We start from the raw sequence: 14,944 nt of genomic DNA on the forward strand, positions 1-14,944 counted from the left end.
AAGACCATAAAAAAAAGAAGAGCCAAATTTATCTTCAGTCTTATTTTAAACGTTATTTTCTTACCGATTGTTTAAATAATCAGCTTGGAGTTCTACAAAAGTACGTTATAAAAATCGTCACAGTACCGAAGCACTGACTACTGCGCTGATGATATCCTCATAGATCAACAGTACACTAGCAGTGGAATTGACCTATTCGATAACAAAGGCATTAACAATGCTGCTTCTAGTCAGCATATTACTTTCCATAGAATTGATCTGTTGTGCTATTTAGTTTTTTCTGTTAGTCATGTTAACCCTTTTATATATATTGTTAATTTAAATGAGTTATTAAAATTTCAGTAAAACCTTTAACACCAAAATTCAATACAAACGAAGTCAGTACAGAAGAGACAATACCACTGAGAGTATCTTGTATATCATATGGAAGTCGACCTACTGCTAGCTTCACATGGAATATTGGAAGGAATGATGTCACTAGTTTTTCAAAATCAAAGACAGAAATAGCAGACAATGGAACAAAAACAGTGGTATCTGAATTGACGTACAGTGTAAACAAAAGCAATAACGAGCAAACAATAATTTGTCGGGCTTCTAATATAGTGGGTAGTGTCAGTGCAAGCAAAACATTAGATGTTAAATGTAAGTACAGTAAAAGTATTACTTGGTTAATCTCACTTGACTGGGCGGGGTTTAACAGGTTCGTTTATTATAAAGCAGTCAATCTATAGACATGTGTTTTGGGATACACTTACCAATGAAGACCTTATTGTTCAGTTGTGGTCATTGATCCATGTAAATATGTAAATACTTTATGTGTATTCACAGAGTAATAAGTGAGACACAACCATTGATTTTCTTGTAAAATGGAGATTTAAAACATGTAATAATTGTCACATTTTGGAAATTATGAATATGAAAGTATAACCATGACTACGGCAGTTGCGAAATATGCATATATCCGTTTTGATATACTTGTTTTCTTCTGTCTTATAAAGCACCTTTATCAAAATTATCAATAGGTTTAGAGTGACCTCTTAGTTTTTTAGTTTCTGCCTTTCTCGGGAAAAAAAGGATCCCTTTTTTATTTTTCTCTCTTTAAATTTTCGTATAGTAGTCTCGCTAACCAGGGTAGCTTCTGCAATTCTCTCTGTCAAGGCTTTTACTGGAGTGGTTGCTGAATGTGTGACTCGAAACACTTTGAAACGTTGTAAACTATTTATTTTGACTGTGAGAACAGTATCTTATTACATTCTGACATAATTAGCCATTGGTGAAACTGTACACATAAGCAACACGACGGGTGCCGCATGTGGAGCAGGATCTGCTTACCCTTCCGGAGCACCTGAGATCACCCCTAGTTTTTGGTGGGGTTCGTGTTGTTTATTTCTTTAGTTTTCTATGTTGTGTCATGTGTACTATTGTTTTTCTGTTTGTCTTTTTCATTTTTAGCCATGGCGTTGTCAGTTTGTTTTAGATTTATGAGTTTGACTGTCCCTTTGGTATCTTTCGTCCCTCTTTTAGGATAACAATAACACTTTCAGGTAGCATTTAAATCTTGGGTAGTCTCAAAAACGTAAATATAAAACGTCGTTCCAAAACAAATTCAAACTCCTAAGATCTTTTCTATAGTTCAGAACAAGGTTTTAAGAAGTATATGAAGTAATGTGTACACAATAATTTTTCAACATGCTGTTATTTTTCGGAGTATGATAGAATGGACAAACATCATTTGATAAATTTTGCATGAGACAAAAAAAAATCGTGTTGTCGTTGGCTAGGTTGGGACAGTTAGAAATTTATTTCAACAAGACTAGGTGAAAGGAAAAGACGATTAACAAAGGAGCATGTTGACAATATTTAATGTTTATGCTAAGACATATAGTTTTCATATTTTTTTAAAGAAAATTTGGGAATACGAACTATTTATTCTTCATGGTATAATATATACTTGCCGTTATATTTTTACTGTCTTTTAACTTTTCTGAATTGGGCAAACACGTTTGTCCACGTTTTTGGTATAAAAAATATCAAAAATTTACAAAAAATTTACAACATCGTTATCAATCGACATCAGTTTCGAATATGTTATTTAAACTGTTGAAATGTAAAATAGGTGTACTCAAATATTTGGAATTTTACTATCTATCTTCTGAAATAAAACAAAACCAATACCTGGTCTAGACCTACGTCGAACTTTGACGAAAATTTTCCCTGTGTAATGAAATTTGTAAACAAACTTTCGGCAACAGGAAGTGGCTGCACAGCAGATGTTCAAATAGCTTGCACTCACCAATTATTAATCTGCAGACCAATATAAATACATCCCTTTCTATAGAGGCAAGGAAAACTTTGAGGAAAGATTTTACGCAAAGTCTTTCAAACGGATGGACGGACTGACAGAAGCGAGCGGTAACTTGACCTGCCCCCGCCTTCAGCAACGCTTGTAAAAATCATTATCAGGTTCTGAGTGGTTTGTGTTTGTGTAATTTTTATTTAGATCTAGGGAATCATTTGAGTATAGGCTGGTTTTCTCACGGTGTCGATAATTATTTCTTTGCATAAACATGATTGAGTCTAGTATGGTCGAAGCATATACAGACTTAACTATTGATACGAGACCAGTACAATTGTACTTTAGAGTGCACTTATGACGGTCACACAAGGTTTATCCGTAGAATTATTCCATTGATTAAAAGGGATAAAAGGTGCAAAGGTATATCATTCTAGATGAAATTATTAAAAAAAATCGTAAACTATTCAAGTTGGTTAAGGAGCAGTTTAGGATTCAAAATGTAAACCTGAAAACGAAGGACATTGATATTTCAAAAGCATTGCACTACTGCGGGCTTAATAATTACATTTATATTGTTTTACTTGCTTATCGCTTATCGCCTATTCCCTGATTTTCAAGTGCACCGTTTGTAGAGTCTCCTGTGCACGACTTTTTGCTGATTTTTCTATAATAAAATAAGGTAAGACACAATTTTGTAACTAAACAAAAAAGAGTATCAACATTATGCAAGACAACATATTGTTTGAGTACGTAGAGGAAGTCTAAAAAAAATCAAATAGATTTATTACACACTATAAGATAAAGCTTGAACACGCCATCGGAAAATTAAATAAAACCCAATTTATGTGGATATTTTGGTGACACATCCAATACACCGTTTCAAATCTGTTGAACAGTTATATTTACACACCCCCACCCATTTGTCTAACATTTGTCCTAACTCGGTATCTCTATTTTTGTTGTTTTTATTTTGATTCTGAGATGACCCTTTGTTTTTCGTCAACTGTTATCGTAATTCTAAGTGTTATAATAGGTTAAAACGTAGTTTTCGCAAATATCTAATCGATATCGTAATAGAGAATGATTTACCCGAACTAGCAGATGTGCTTAAATAAAGTAAATCTAAAAAACGGTAAATATACACGAATAAATCGAGAATTTCAGTAAAGCTGTATATTATGATCATATCTAAGGAAGTAAAAGTAACGCGTAAATATTTGATTTTGTATATACATCTTTTTTAAAGCACGCCCAATATCAATCTCACAACATTAACCAATACCTTAAAATACTTAACTATAGCACACATAAATGCTATAAATTTTAAACTATTATATTTGTTCCATTATCATACAGTCACTCCTACGTATATCCGTTTGGTGACACTGATTTGTGATTATAAATCCATAACGGCAACATCCTTATCACACACTTCTGGAAATAGACTGTCCTTTTGCAAATTAAAACGTTAAAGAGCCCTGTCAGTTAAAATATCATTGGTGATAAGGTATGTTAATGAATTTGATTAGTTGCTACAGGTATACAGTTTACTATCAAAATTGAATTTTAAAACACTTTGAACACCAGCCAGAATCCAGATCTGAAACAACTCTTTATTCGAATATTGTAGCTTTATGAAAATATGATACATTTAGCAAACGTCAACTTGTCAGATGTTTACGACCATAAAAACCAGGGACATGTGACACTTTCGTAAAAACAAAAGAAGATGTGGTATGATTGTCAAGAGAAAACTCAACACAAGAGACCAAATGAAACAGAAATTAACAACTATAGATGGCCGTCGTGACAGTTTTTCTCATTTAATTATTAAGTTCTTTTAATAATTTGTCGATGTTATTATTTTTCTTCACACGTTATTTCTGTCTCAACATTGTTTTTTGCATTGAACATAACTATTCATCACTGTCATTTGCCTATTTTTACTATAAATAAATAAGTATTTAGAAACTAATCAACACCAATTTTTATACTGATTTTCATATCGTAAATACACGCAAATTCAATAATATTCTTTAATACTAAGAATCGGAAAAAAAGATTATAAAACAGTGTTTTCAAAAATTGTAAGTGATGTTAAACAATGAAAGGTGAGAACTTAACTAAACAAATACTGATAACTTTAAATTTAAAGCATATGCATAGAGGATGCTAAGTTGAAGAACATGAGCAATAACCCTTAATTGGAGTTTGGAGCTAGATGTTACCTTAACTCAAACATCCTTTTCTACCTCAGGAATAAATTACCATAGCTGTATTAGGCAAAACCTTTAGGAATTTTTGGTTCCCAATGCTCTTCAACTTCGTACTTTATTTGGCATTTTAACATTTTTTTTATTCGAGCGTCATTGATGAGTCTTTTGTAGACGAAACGCGCGTTTGGCGTAAATATGAAATTTCAATCCTGGTATCTATGATGATAAAATTGAGAATGGAAATGTGAAATGTGTCAAAGAGACAACAACCCGACCAAATAAAAAACAACAGCAGAGGGTCACCAACAGGTCTTCAATGTATCGAGAAATTCCCGCACCCGGAGGCGTCCTTCAGCTGGCTCCTAAACAAATATATACTAGTCCAGTGATAATGAACGCCATACTAATTTCCAAATTGTACACAAGAAACTAAAATTAAAATAATACAAGACTAACAAAGGCCAGAGGCTCCTGACTTGGGACAGGCGCAAAAATGCGGCGGGGTTAAACATGTTTGTGAGATCTCAACCCTATCCCTATACCTCTAACCAATGTAGAAAAGTAAACGCATAACAATACGCACATTAAAATTCAGTTCAAGAGAAGTCCGAGTCTGATGTCAGAAGATGTAACCAAAGAAAATAAACAAAATGACAATAATACATAAATAACAACAGACTACTAGCAGTTAACTGACATGCCAGCTCCAGACTTCAATTAAACTGACTGAAACATCAGGCACAATCCTTCCCGTTAGGGGTTTAGTATCATACCATCATAACATATATGAGAAGAACATAACCCGTGTCATGCCAACAACTGTTTTTAGAATAAATGTGTTTAGTTCCGATGCAAAGACCTTATCAGTGACTCAATATTAACACCAAAATATGCAATCTTTAATGACTTGACAACAGTATTGTAATTATATCCCTTCTTAATAAGTCTATTCAAAGGTTTTGTAAGTTTCTGAGGTGAATCCTGACACCTTTGTGCTTTATAAAGAATATTTCCATAAAAAATTGTATGTGAAATACCTGAATGTATTAGAAGTCTGCATGTTGAGCTATATTTACGAATGATGTCTTTATACCGATGATAAAATTTAGTAAATGTTTTGACTAGTTTGTGATATCGAAAACCCTGGTGTAATAATTTTTCAGTAATACATAAATTTCTCTCGTTAAAATCTAAAACATTGTTACATACACGAGCGAATCGTACAAGTTGAGATATATAAACACCGTAAGATGGTGACAAGGGAACGTCACCATCTAAAAGCGGATAATTAACGATAGGAAATGAAAAATCATCCATTTGATCATAAATTTTAGTATTCAGCTTTCCATTAGTGATATAGATATCAAGATCGAGAAAAGGGCAGTGGTCATTGTTAGTATTAGCTTTATTTAAAGTAAGTTCAACAGGATAAATTTCCTTAATATACATACTGAAGTCGTCATTATTGAGAGCCAAAATATCATCCAAATATCTAAAAGTATTATTAAATTTGTTTATAAGATGTTGTTTCGATGGGTCTTTGCTTATTTTAGTCATAAATTGTAACTCATAACAATACAAAAACAGGTCCGCAATAAGTGGTGCACAGTTATTCCCCATTGGAATTCCGATAATCTGACGATATACGGAATCCCCAAAGCGAACAAAAATGTTATCTAGTAAAAATTCAAGGGCATATATAGTATCAAAGCATGTCCAATTAACATAGTGTTTTTGTTTATTGCTACTAAAAAATGACCTAAAAGAGTTTGAACATATATATTCACATTCTGATTTTTTGAATGCCCATTTAATTAGGTGTGTGAAATTTTTCTTAATGAGAATGTGAGGCAATGTGGTATACAGGGTAGAAAAATCAAAACTATGAACAGATTCAAAATCACCAATATAAGCATGCAATTTATCAAGTACTTCCAACGAGTTCTTGACACTCCAAAAGTAATTTATTCCACTATTTTCGAAGGCCTTATTTGAACAATTTATTATCAGGTTTTTAATTGTACCAAATGTGCTGGTAAGAAGAATAGACAATTTAGTAGTTGAACAATGGCTTGTGACTTTATGGGAATATATAATATTATTCTTCACTAAATAACAGTTATAATGAAAAAAAAACCCGTTTAAAATGCCAAGAAAGTCTTATGTAAAATGAAATTCAAAGAAAATATTTGTAGTTTGTGTTTAAAATGTGTAAGGTATTCAAAATAAGATGAGCAGTCATAAATAAAACCATGATACTTGCGAAATAGAAGTGAATCGATCTGATTGCATTTAATATCGCTTGAAAAAATACGATCGCAGCCATACAATTTACCTACCGTGTTACATAACATGATAAGAGGAGACAACCAACGGCCTAAAGTATGTCAAAACAATAAACGAAAAATAAGATTCTATTACAAAAAGCAACCAAAACAGTTTGCAATTGGTCACTTACTAATATGTGTATAGGTGATGTGAACTTTTAAAACATTATATCAATCAAATTTTGTTAAGCAATGTGTTTTTCTTTTTCAAAATGTATTACGTCGGATAGGCGTAGCATCTGTAAGTCTTTCCAAAAGAAAGAAAACATCGCATACACAAACTCATGATAACACAGAACAGTATTTCATTATCAAAACTACATAACAACTGAACCGTCATGATAATTAACATGGTGTTGCCCATGTACTACTTTAGTAATTACAACTGATGCCACGCATTACTAAAAATGACTACAGCAACATATGGATAGAAGGGCACTTAATGTACCGCTGCAACTATTACATTAATATTCAGGCTGGAAAAAGTGTTTATGAGATATGCTTATGTATTTATCTTTCACAAGAATTCACGCTGAGTTGGATATAAATGGTCTACCTCTTAAAAGTATCTTGACTCCAAGCTACTAATATTTGGTCTAACTCTTAAAGGCAGCGTGTATAGCGGATGCGCAGCCTAGTATACAGCAGATGAATAAAATGATTTGATCCGACTGCAATCCAATCCACAACCACCCACATTCAAGGCGAGCACAACATTCATTGCGACACTTCTGATTCGGTTTTTCACCTACCATACCAATACGCGGACTTAAAGTTAATAATAAAAGGCAATATATGATCGTCATGCATTAGATAAAAGATTAACGAAAAACGTTCAAAATGTGCGTTCAATGATTCTATCTGTCGACATGAGGAAGTAAGAAGCCGAAAAGCAAAATGAAAAATCTGACTTCAAATTTTAGGGAATACACGTGTAATGAACCATTTTTATTGATTCAGTATTTTTTTTACAAACTACTGAATTTTAGCACATTATATCGATTATTGCGAGTTGGTCAGTTTTAACTGTTCTCCTATATGAACAGTATAACTTTATAAAGCAAGTGTAGAACAAACACAATTTTAATTGGCAGTAAACAACCCGACCAAAAATACCTTTTGTCTGAATAAATCATCTGAAACGCTTAGTTTCTGTAAGATAGTTTTTATTGTGAGTAAAATTAATCTGTTTAATGCAGCTTAAAATAGGTTCGGAAATATTGTTTTTTGATAGATTTAATACCTCAAAAGTTTTAGAAGTTATATCTCATGTGATGTCCGATTTGTTTAAAGAAAAACAGTTTCTTCTTTCTTCTTTTTTTTTTGCAATTTAAATTCTTCAAAACATTTTTTCTTTTGATTCCTTCTTAGGAATGATCATAATCAAATTGTTTCTTTTTTAAAGTTAAGTCGACGTTTTTAAGATATAATCTATTTTTTAAAACAATTCTTCTCCTTTTTCATCCTGTTTGCCTCTTGTTTTATTTTCGTTTCGTTTCGTCATATTTCGTTTTGTTTTGTTTCATTTCGTTACGTCAAAATATGATTGAGAATGGAAATGGGAATGTGTCAAAGAGACAGCAGCCCAAAGTGCACCAAGTTAAGTTTAGTTTTTTGTTTGTTTGTTTGTCTGCTTTGTTTTGTTTTGTTTTGTTTTGTTGAGTCTTCTTTTGTTTTTGTTTTTTTGTGTGTTTCGTTTTATTCTGTTTCTTACATTACACTTTACAGGTAACCCAAACGCGTTAAGTTTATTACTTTCAAAATTTAGTTGAATATCTAAACTACTAAATTATTTGGTGGAATTTTCAAAATTTCAACAATTTCGAAAATTTGGAATGTTGATATTCTTAAACTTTGATAAAAATAAAAAACGTTTCTCATATTTTACTATTTTTTAGAACTTCGCATGCACAGTAGTATCTCTGAATAGTTTAAAATCAAAGTTCATATCCATATTATAACCCGATTGGTGAATTACTTTCAGAAAAACAATATTTATGATATTAGCTCTATTCTCTCAAAAACGATTGTAAGAAGTGAAATTTTATGAGGAAAATATACGTAAAAGTTGGTATCGTATCATATAGTTTTCATATGGTATTCAGATTGGTGTTTGTTTGTTATGAGGGCTCAGGCCTGCGGCTTTATATTGTGACCCTGTAGACCTGGCAACTTCGATTTTGTTTTATGAAAATAGAACTTTGGGCTTTAATACAAAAATAGTTTTATAATCTACTTTAATGCATGCTTATTCCGAATAAAAATGCGTCTTATTATGTTCTTTCTAAAATATGTCAAAGTCGGTTCATATTAAATCGGAATAACAGGTAACTAAGATTAAGATGCCCTTAAAAAGAATTGAAATACGCATAATTACAAACAACAACATTACTTTGTACAACGCAAGCTTAGAACTGTTGAATGAATGGAAGTCCTTTTCTAGATTTATTTGTGGATAGACGTCAAAGGATACAGTTTTTTTTAACGAGGAGTTGTATTCTTCTGTTACGCCACTTTCCAAGGTTAGAAGGGGGACTATAATCAATTTAACCCCGCAATATCCGATATGTATCTGTTTTAAGTCAGGATTCTGGCATTCAGTAGGATTCCTTCGTTGATGTGTGTCAAATTTGTTATTTTCGTTTTTTGTTTTGTTGTAAATCAGAAATCAGGTATATACCTCTGCTGGCCGACTGTTAGTCCCTTTAGGTATTACATGACACTGACATGATTTTTATAAACATTTCTAAAATTATTTATCTCTGTTTTTTTGTCCATTGTTCAACAAACGCAACAATTTAAAGTGCAAAATTCAAAGGGATATAGGAACCTTAGATAGTTCTGAATTGATCGACACCAATGAATCTTGATACCGTACTAAACATGACTCTAAATTTATTCTTCAATATAATTTTATATACACAGACGTAGCGTTACCGACATGTGGTGGTAGACACGAATTCATAATGAGTTTTGCATTTTTTTTCCGATGTGAAGACTTTGAAAATTTACGAAAATGTAACGTTGCAGTTTTACGTTGGTACGTACAGTACCGGTCGAAGATAATAGTTATCAAGGTGGATCATCGGTATATATTTTCTCAAATAGAATTGATTTTTATACTTTAACAAACTGAAGATTGTTCAATGCTTTTTTCAAAACTGTAATAAAAATATGGGTCACCGTGCTATTTTTCAAGCTACAGGTCATGCAAAATTGCCCAATTTTTATATATTGTTCATTGAAAAAAACATGTTTTTGTGAATAAAAAGATATCTATGAGATAGAATTTTGAAATAAAATATGAGAAGATGGGTTTTATGATATGCTCTAAGAAAATAAAAATTACAAATGGGGTCACCGAACTTGTTTTCTTGCTACAATTAAAAAATGAATATTTCACAATTATTCCAGTATAAAAATTTTACTATAAGAATTACCTCCCCAAAACTGGCTTAGTTGAAAAATTTATTCTATAAACGTAAATACTTGGTTTGGTTTTAAAGATTTTGGATAATGCAAAAAATCACCTATTTTTCTTAATACATATCAGCAGTCTGTCACATAAATTGCAAATCTGCCTCAAAATTTGAAGATTTAGGCAAAGAACTAGACCCATTGTCAACTGCTATTGTACAATCCAAGTGCGGTATACTGTGAATCTGCCTTAATTATGTATTAAGTGATCTGTCCTATAGACAGTTTGTAACGTCGTCATATTGAGACAGATATATTTTCCCATATGAAACATTTTAATTCTTGTGTTAGTCCAATTACGCTTTATTGTAGTGAGATATAATCACTAAATATCGTAAAGAACAACAAAACACTTGCGTCATAATATTTGTCAATGGAATCAGTAACATTTAAATCAAATTTGCAAAATTTCTACTTGGAGTTAATTCAGAGGCAGTAAATGTAGCTGTATTTGGAATGTTTCCCTTTTGTGTTCAGGTTCTAAAGTCTTCTTGATGATATTGGCTGCATATCTTAAACTCAAAGGAGTCTTTACTATACAATGTTTATACATATAACCATCAGTTACCTAATCGATTTACTTCAAGAATGAAAATTTTATTCTCCAACTTGAATTGTTCTCATGTTAGGACTAAAACAATGTACTTTTTTCTTAAAAAACGAATACTTTTATCAAATGTAGATAAAAAAAGATATTAAAAACTACGCTAAAATATATAAGAATAAGTAACAGCACGTTAGAAATTGCATGTGGTAGATATAATAAGACAGCTTTATAAAATAGATGGTGCCCCTATGTAATATAGAGGTGGAAGATGAATTATATTTCCCTATAATGGGTGCACATCTCAATAACTCTAGAAGAAAATATTAATGGAAAGTTCTGATATTGTTCCTACGTAGCATTATTGCGATTCATAATGGGGATACATGACTTTATTTTCTCTTATGGAAAATATGACATTTTGATAATTATTGTTAATGGCATAATTGAGATGTATGCTATCAAACAATATCTGTGTATGAAAAGTGGATTTTACATGTAAAAATGAATATCCTTTTTTCTTTCTAGCTTGTTTAAATGCGTCGTTAAAAGAATACAATTACACAATAAACCAAATGACTAACAAGAAAAATAGCTTTTTCAACTTATTTTATTGGTAAAATCGCTGAACCGTATTTGAAAATTCTTACTTATAGTTGGTATCCAACGTTATCGTAGCTGTGAATTATATACTTGATATATGCGCTTGTGTTCTAGTCAATAGGCTTCTTTTTCGCCTAACATTACCTCCGTATTTTGCTTACGAGTTAAATCAGGGATGAATATTTGAGCGACAATAGGAGTCGTAAGCTTTGAGTTCTTTAATTCTGCAATTCTACGATACAATATTAGCACCAAGTCCTAAGAATGATGTGTGAATAAATTAGTTGCCATATCTGATCATTGCTTATGCACACAATGCCAGCCATGAATTGTGCGACTAGACGAAATACTATTGTAAAGATCACGGTTAGTAGTACGTACTCGTTTTTGGATAACAGTAGGTAACCGTCGGCATAGACGTTTCCTATGGCAGTTAAGATGATATGGACGTCTTCCTCCATCTTTAATATAATACAATTGAGAAGGAATCTAGAGAAACATTTTCCATCTTATGTTTTAGCAGAAAAAAACATACGGTGACACAATTTTATCTTCTAAATGTTCTGAAAGCATTGTACGAAAGCCATCGTCTCATATGTTAATACAAAATTCTACAATTTAGTTTTCCTTCTATTCACATTATGATGCTTTTTCCCTGGATAATCCATAAGATATGTGTAATTTTTCCACCCTCTGTAGCTTGAAAACAAGCGTGGTGACCTATAACTTTTATTATAGTTTTGAACATATAACGATACATACTATATTTTTTCAAAGTCTGATATTTTTTTGTTAATACTTTCAGACCATCTTTGGCCCTGTCTTTTTTGTTTCTTTGTGTCATCAAGTTATATTTTTTTTTATGATGGAAAAGGATACGTCCAACAAAAACATACTAAATAAATCCTCAAATGAAATCTGCTAAGCAGGAAATAAGGTCAAAGATCAATAAAATAAGCCAAACAGTTTTATGACAGTCTTTATAACATGAAAATCATTCTGTTGATTTAAAATAGCTGCAAATTCGTTTTTATTTCAAACCAGAAAACAGTTTAGGACAAACACATGTTCTTAAGGGGGCGTGCAATCTAATGACAACAAATCAAAACAAAACAAAAGGCAACCTAGAAGGCAATAGATAGACTTAAACAATAGAAAGATATAATCAATACAATATGTCAAGCTCTAATTTTTACCAATGAATTGAAGTGAATCAATAAAAAAATATTTGATTACCTAAGCACTTTTGTGTTGGTTTTTATACCTGGGACAAACGAAAACTACGACTTCGGATGTTTAAGCCTCTCTTCACAGAGGTAGTTCTAACTTCCCCTGATTTTATTTTACAGCACAGCCATTTCAAATGTTTGTCAATCATTAATCAAGTGTATATAGTATCACTGTATAGTATATGTACTTAAGGGTTCTAAAAATAAAATGACAGATCACCACAATTGTAATTGCCTGAAAATATCCCAATCTTGGAATTTTGGCAGATCTGACAAATTTGGAGTATTTAAACCAAAAATGTACGAGAATAACATCGTAGACCAAAATCAAAATTCTGATAAAGATAAAGTTAAATTTTATATTTCTGATACAAAATAATTCTTTTTTTTTCATAATGAATTTCTTTATTTGCAAAGGAACATAATAATTATACACATTTTATTTACTATATTTCAATTATTTTTAAGAATAATGTAATGTAATACATAGGCAAAATATATAAAATGGTAATATAGACAACCATAAATTATTCAAATTTGAGAACTTTAATAAAATAATAAACACATGTAAGTTGTTTGACATAGAGCAGAAGATAATTGCATGACAAAGGTTGCTTGGATAGATATAACATATTTTTAATTCAATTCATACAGCATATGATGTTGTTGTGAATCTTTGCTTTTATACCAATAAAGGAGTACAGGGATTCCAGCAATTCTTCGTCTTACTGAGTCTATTATTGTTTATGAAACGAATATTTTTCATTTAATAGGTTTTCTTTTAAAATATTTCTAGCAGTATGATATTGATTTGTTGCAATGATACTATGTTTGTATGTTTATATGAATATAGAATTGTGTTGAAAGAATTATGTTTCTTATTCATTTTTATCGATTTTACTTCATTTTGTTTAGCAAAGCCATTTGAATCAAACTTTAACAAAAACAATATTATTTTCATTTTGTTCCAAAATGCCTCGAACAGCAGCACATTAGAATTGTAATAAAAATAAGCATACACCAAATTGGAAAAATGTTAAGGACGGTTTTCCATTATTTGGTCCAATGATCAAAAGAAAAGAACCAAGGCTATGTGAAAAGTGCTTAGCAACCTATTATACGGTGGGGTTCTTTAATAGACATATGTCAATGTCATCACATAAATCATTAGCCATCTATCATTTATAGTGAAAAAGTGTCTATCAACCACATGTTGTTGGGTTCCTTTGGACTAAAATCCGAAAAATTGATACTGAGTTGTAGCAATTCCTTCAAATTTAAATTCATATATATTAAAAACATCCATTGCATTGACCGGATTGTTGACCTATACTGACTTGATTGTACAGTTGTATAGGTCAGACATAGTGAATATTCTTGGAAATAGAATTTCAAGGTTGAAAACAAAATAATATTTGGCAATTTCAAAGGTAATGGTTAAAAGACGGTCTTTGAAACTTACAGAACAAGATTAATTAAACTGAAAAAAGGCTATATTTCTTATTTTATTTGGCATTTTTGTGCAAAACGATATTTTTTCTATTTCTATTTCCTGCATTTGGATTTCGTAATATTATTTTTCATCATATCTTAGGCAATATTATTGATCTTCAGTTCGTAAGACCAGCACTTTCCTTACCTACAACTTACCTTATTAACATCACTAAAAAAGAATGCTTCTTCTTTACCAAGTAAAATAAAATAAAATATCCCATTATTGGCAACCAATGTCCTTCGATCCGTTCATCATTGCTATTTGTTTCAAAACCACTTGATTTGAAATATTTTCACCACCAATTATCAAATACTTACGATTTGAATCCTTCATGACAACTTTCGCTCGGCCACATACATTTAAAAAAAAAATAATTTTGGACTTCCGATGAAAACTTCGGCTACACGTTATTTTTGCAAGCAGAAACTTTACATATGATAATGCTTTATTAAGCAAACATTACAAGGGATAATCATCAGAAACAAACTTCATGTAATATAATTTTAGATATCACTAAATTCCGACATTACTGATGGGATTAATCAGTAGATAAGAAGCTATTTATATATATATCAATTTGTAAACAAAGAAAATGGCGGTGAATTATGAAAACCGGTACCAATTATCTGAATTGAAAACTAATACATACCTTACCATCAGCACCTTATAAGAAGGCGCAAAAGACAACTAATAAAATGCTTATACCATTCGAAAAAATAAACCTTACATTATGAAGGAAAGCCGCATATTGCACAAT

General features: G+C 31.3%; 1 protein-coding gene across 1 annotated transcript in view; it reads left to right on the top strand.

Annotated features, from left to right (window-relative positions):
* Positions 1-14,944, top strand: part of LOC139523132 (nephrin-like) — a 57,308-nt gene that overhangs the window by 11,561 nt on the left and 30,803 nt on the right. The window contains exon 4 of the mRNA XM_071316931.1: positions 343-642. Within this exon, the coding sequence (XP_071173032.1) occupies positions 343-642 (300 nt within the window). The remainder of the gene's footprint in view (positions 1-342; positions 643-14,944) is intronic.

This window comes from Mytilus edulis, chromosome 5, assembly GCF_963676685.1.
Source record: "Mytilus edulis chromosome 5, xbMytEdul2.2, whole genome shotgun sequence".
In the NCBI taxonomy this organism is placed as follows: domain Eukaryota; kingdom Metazoa; phylum Mollusca; class Bivalvia; order Mytilida; family Mytilidae; genus Mytilus; species Mytilus edulis.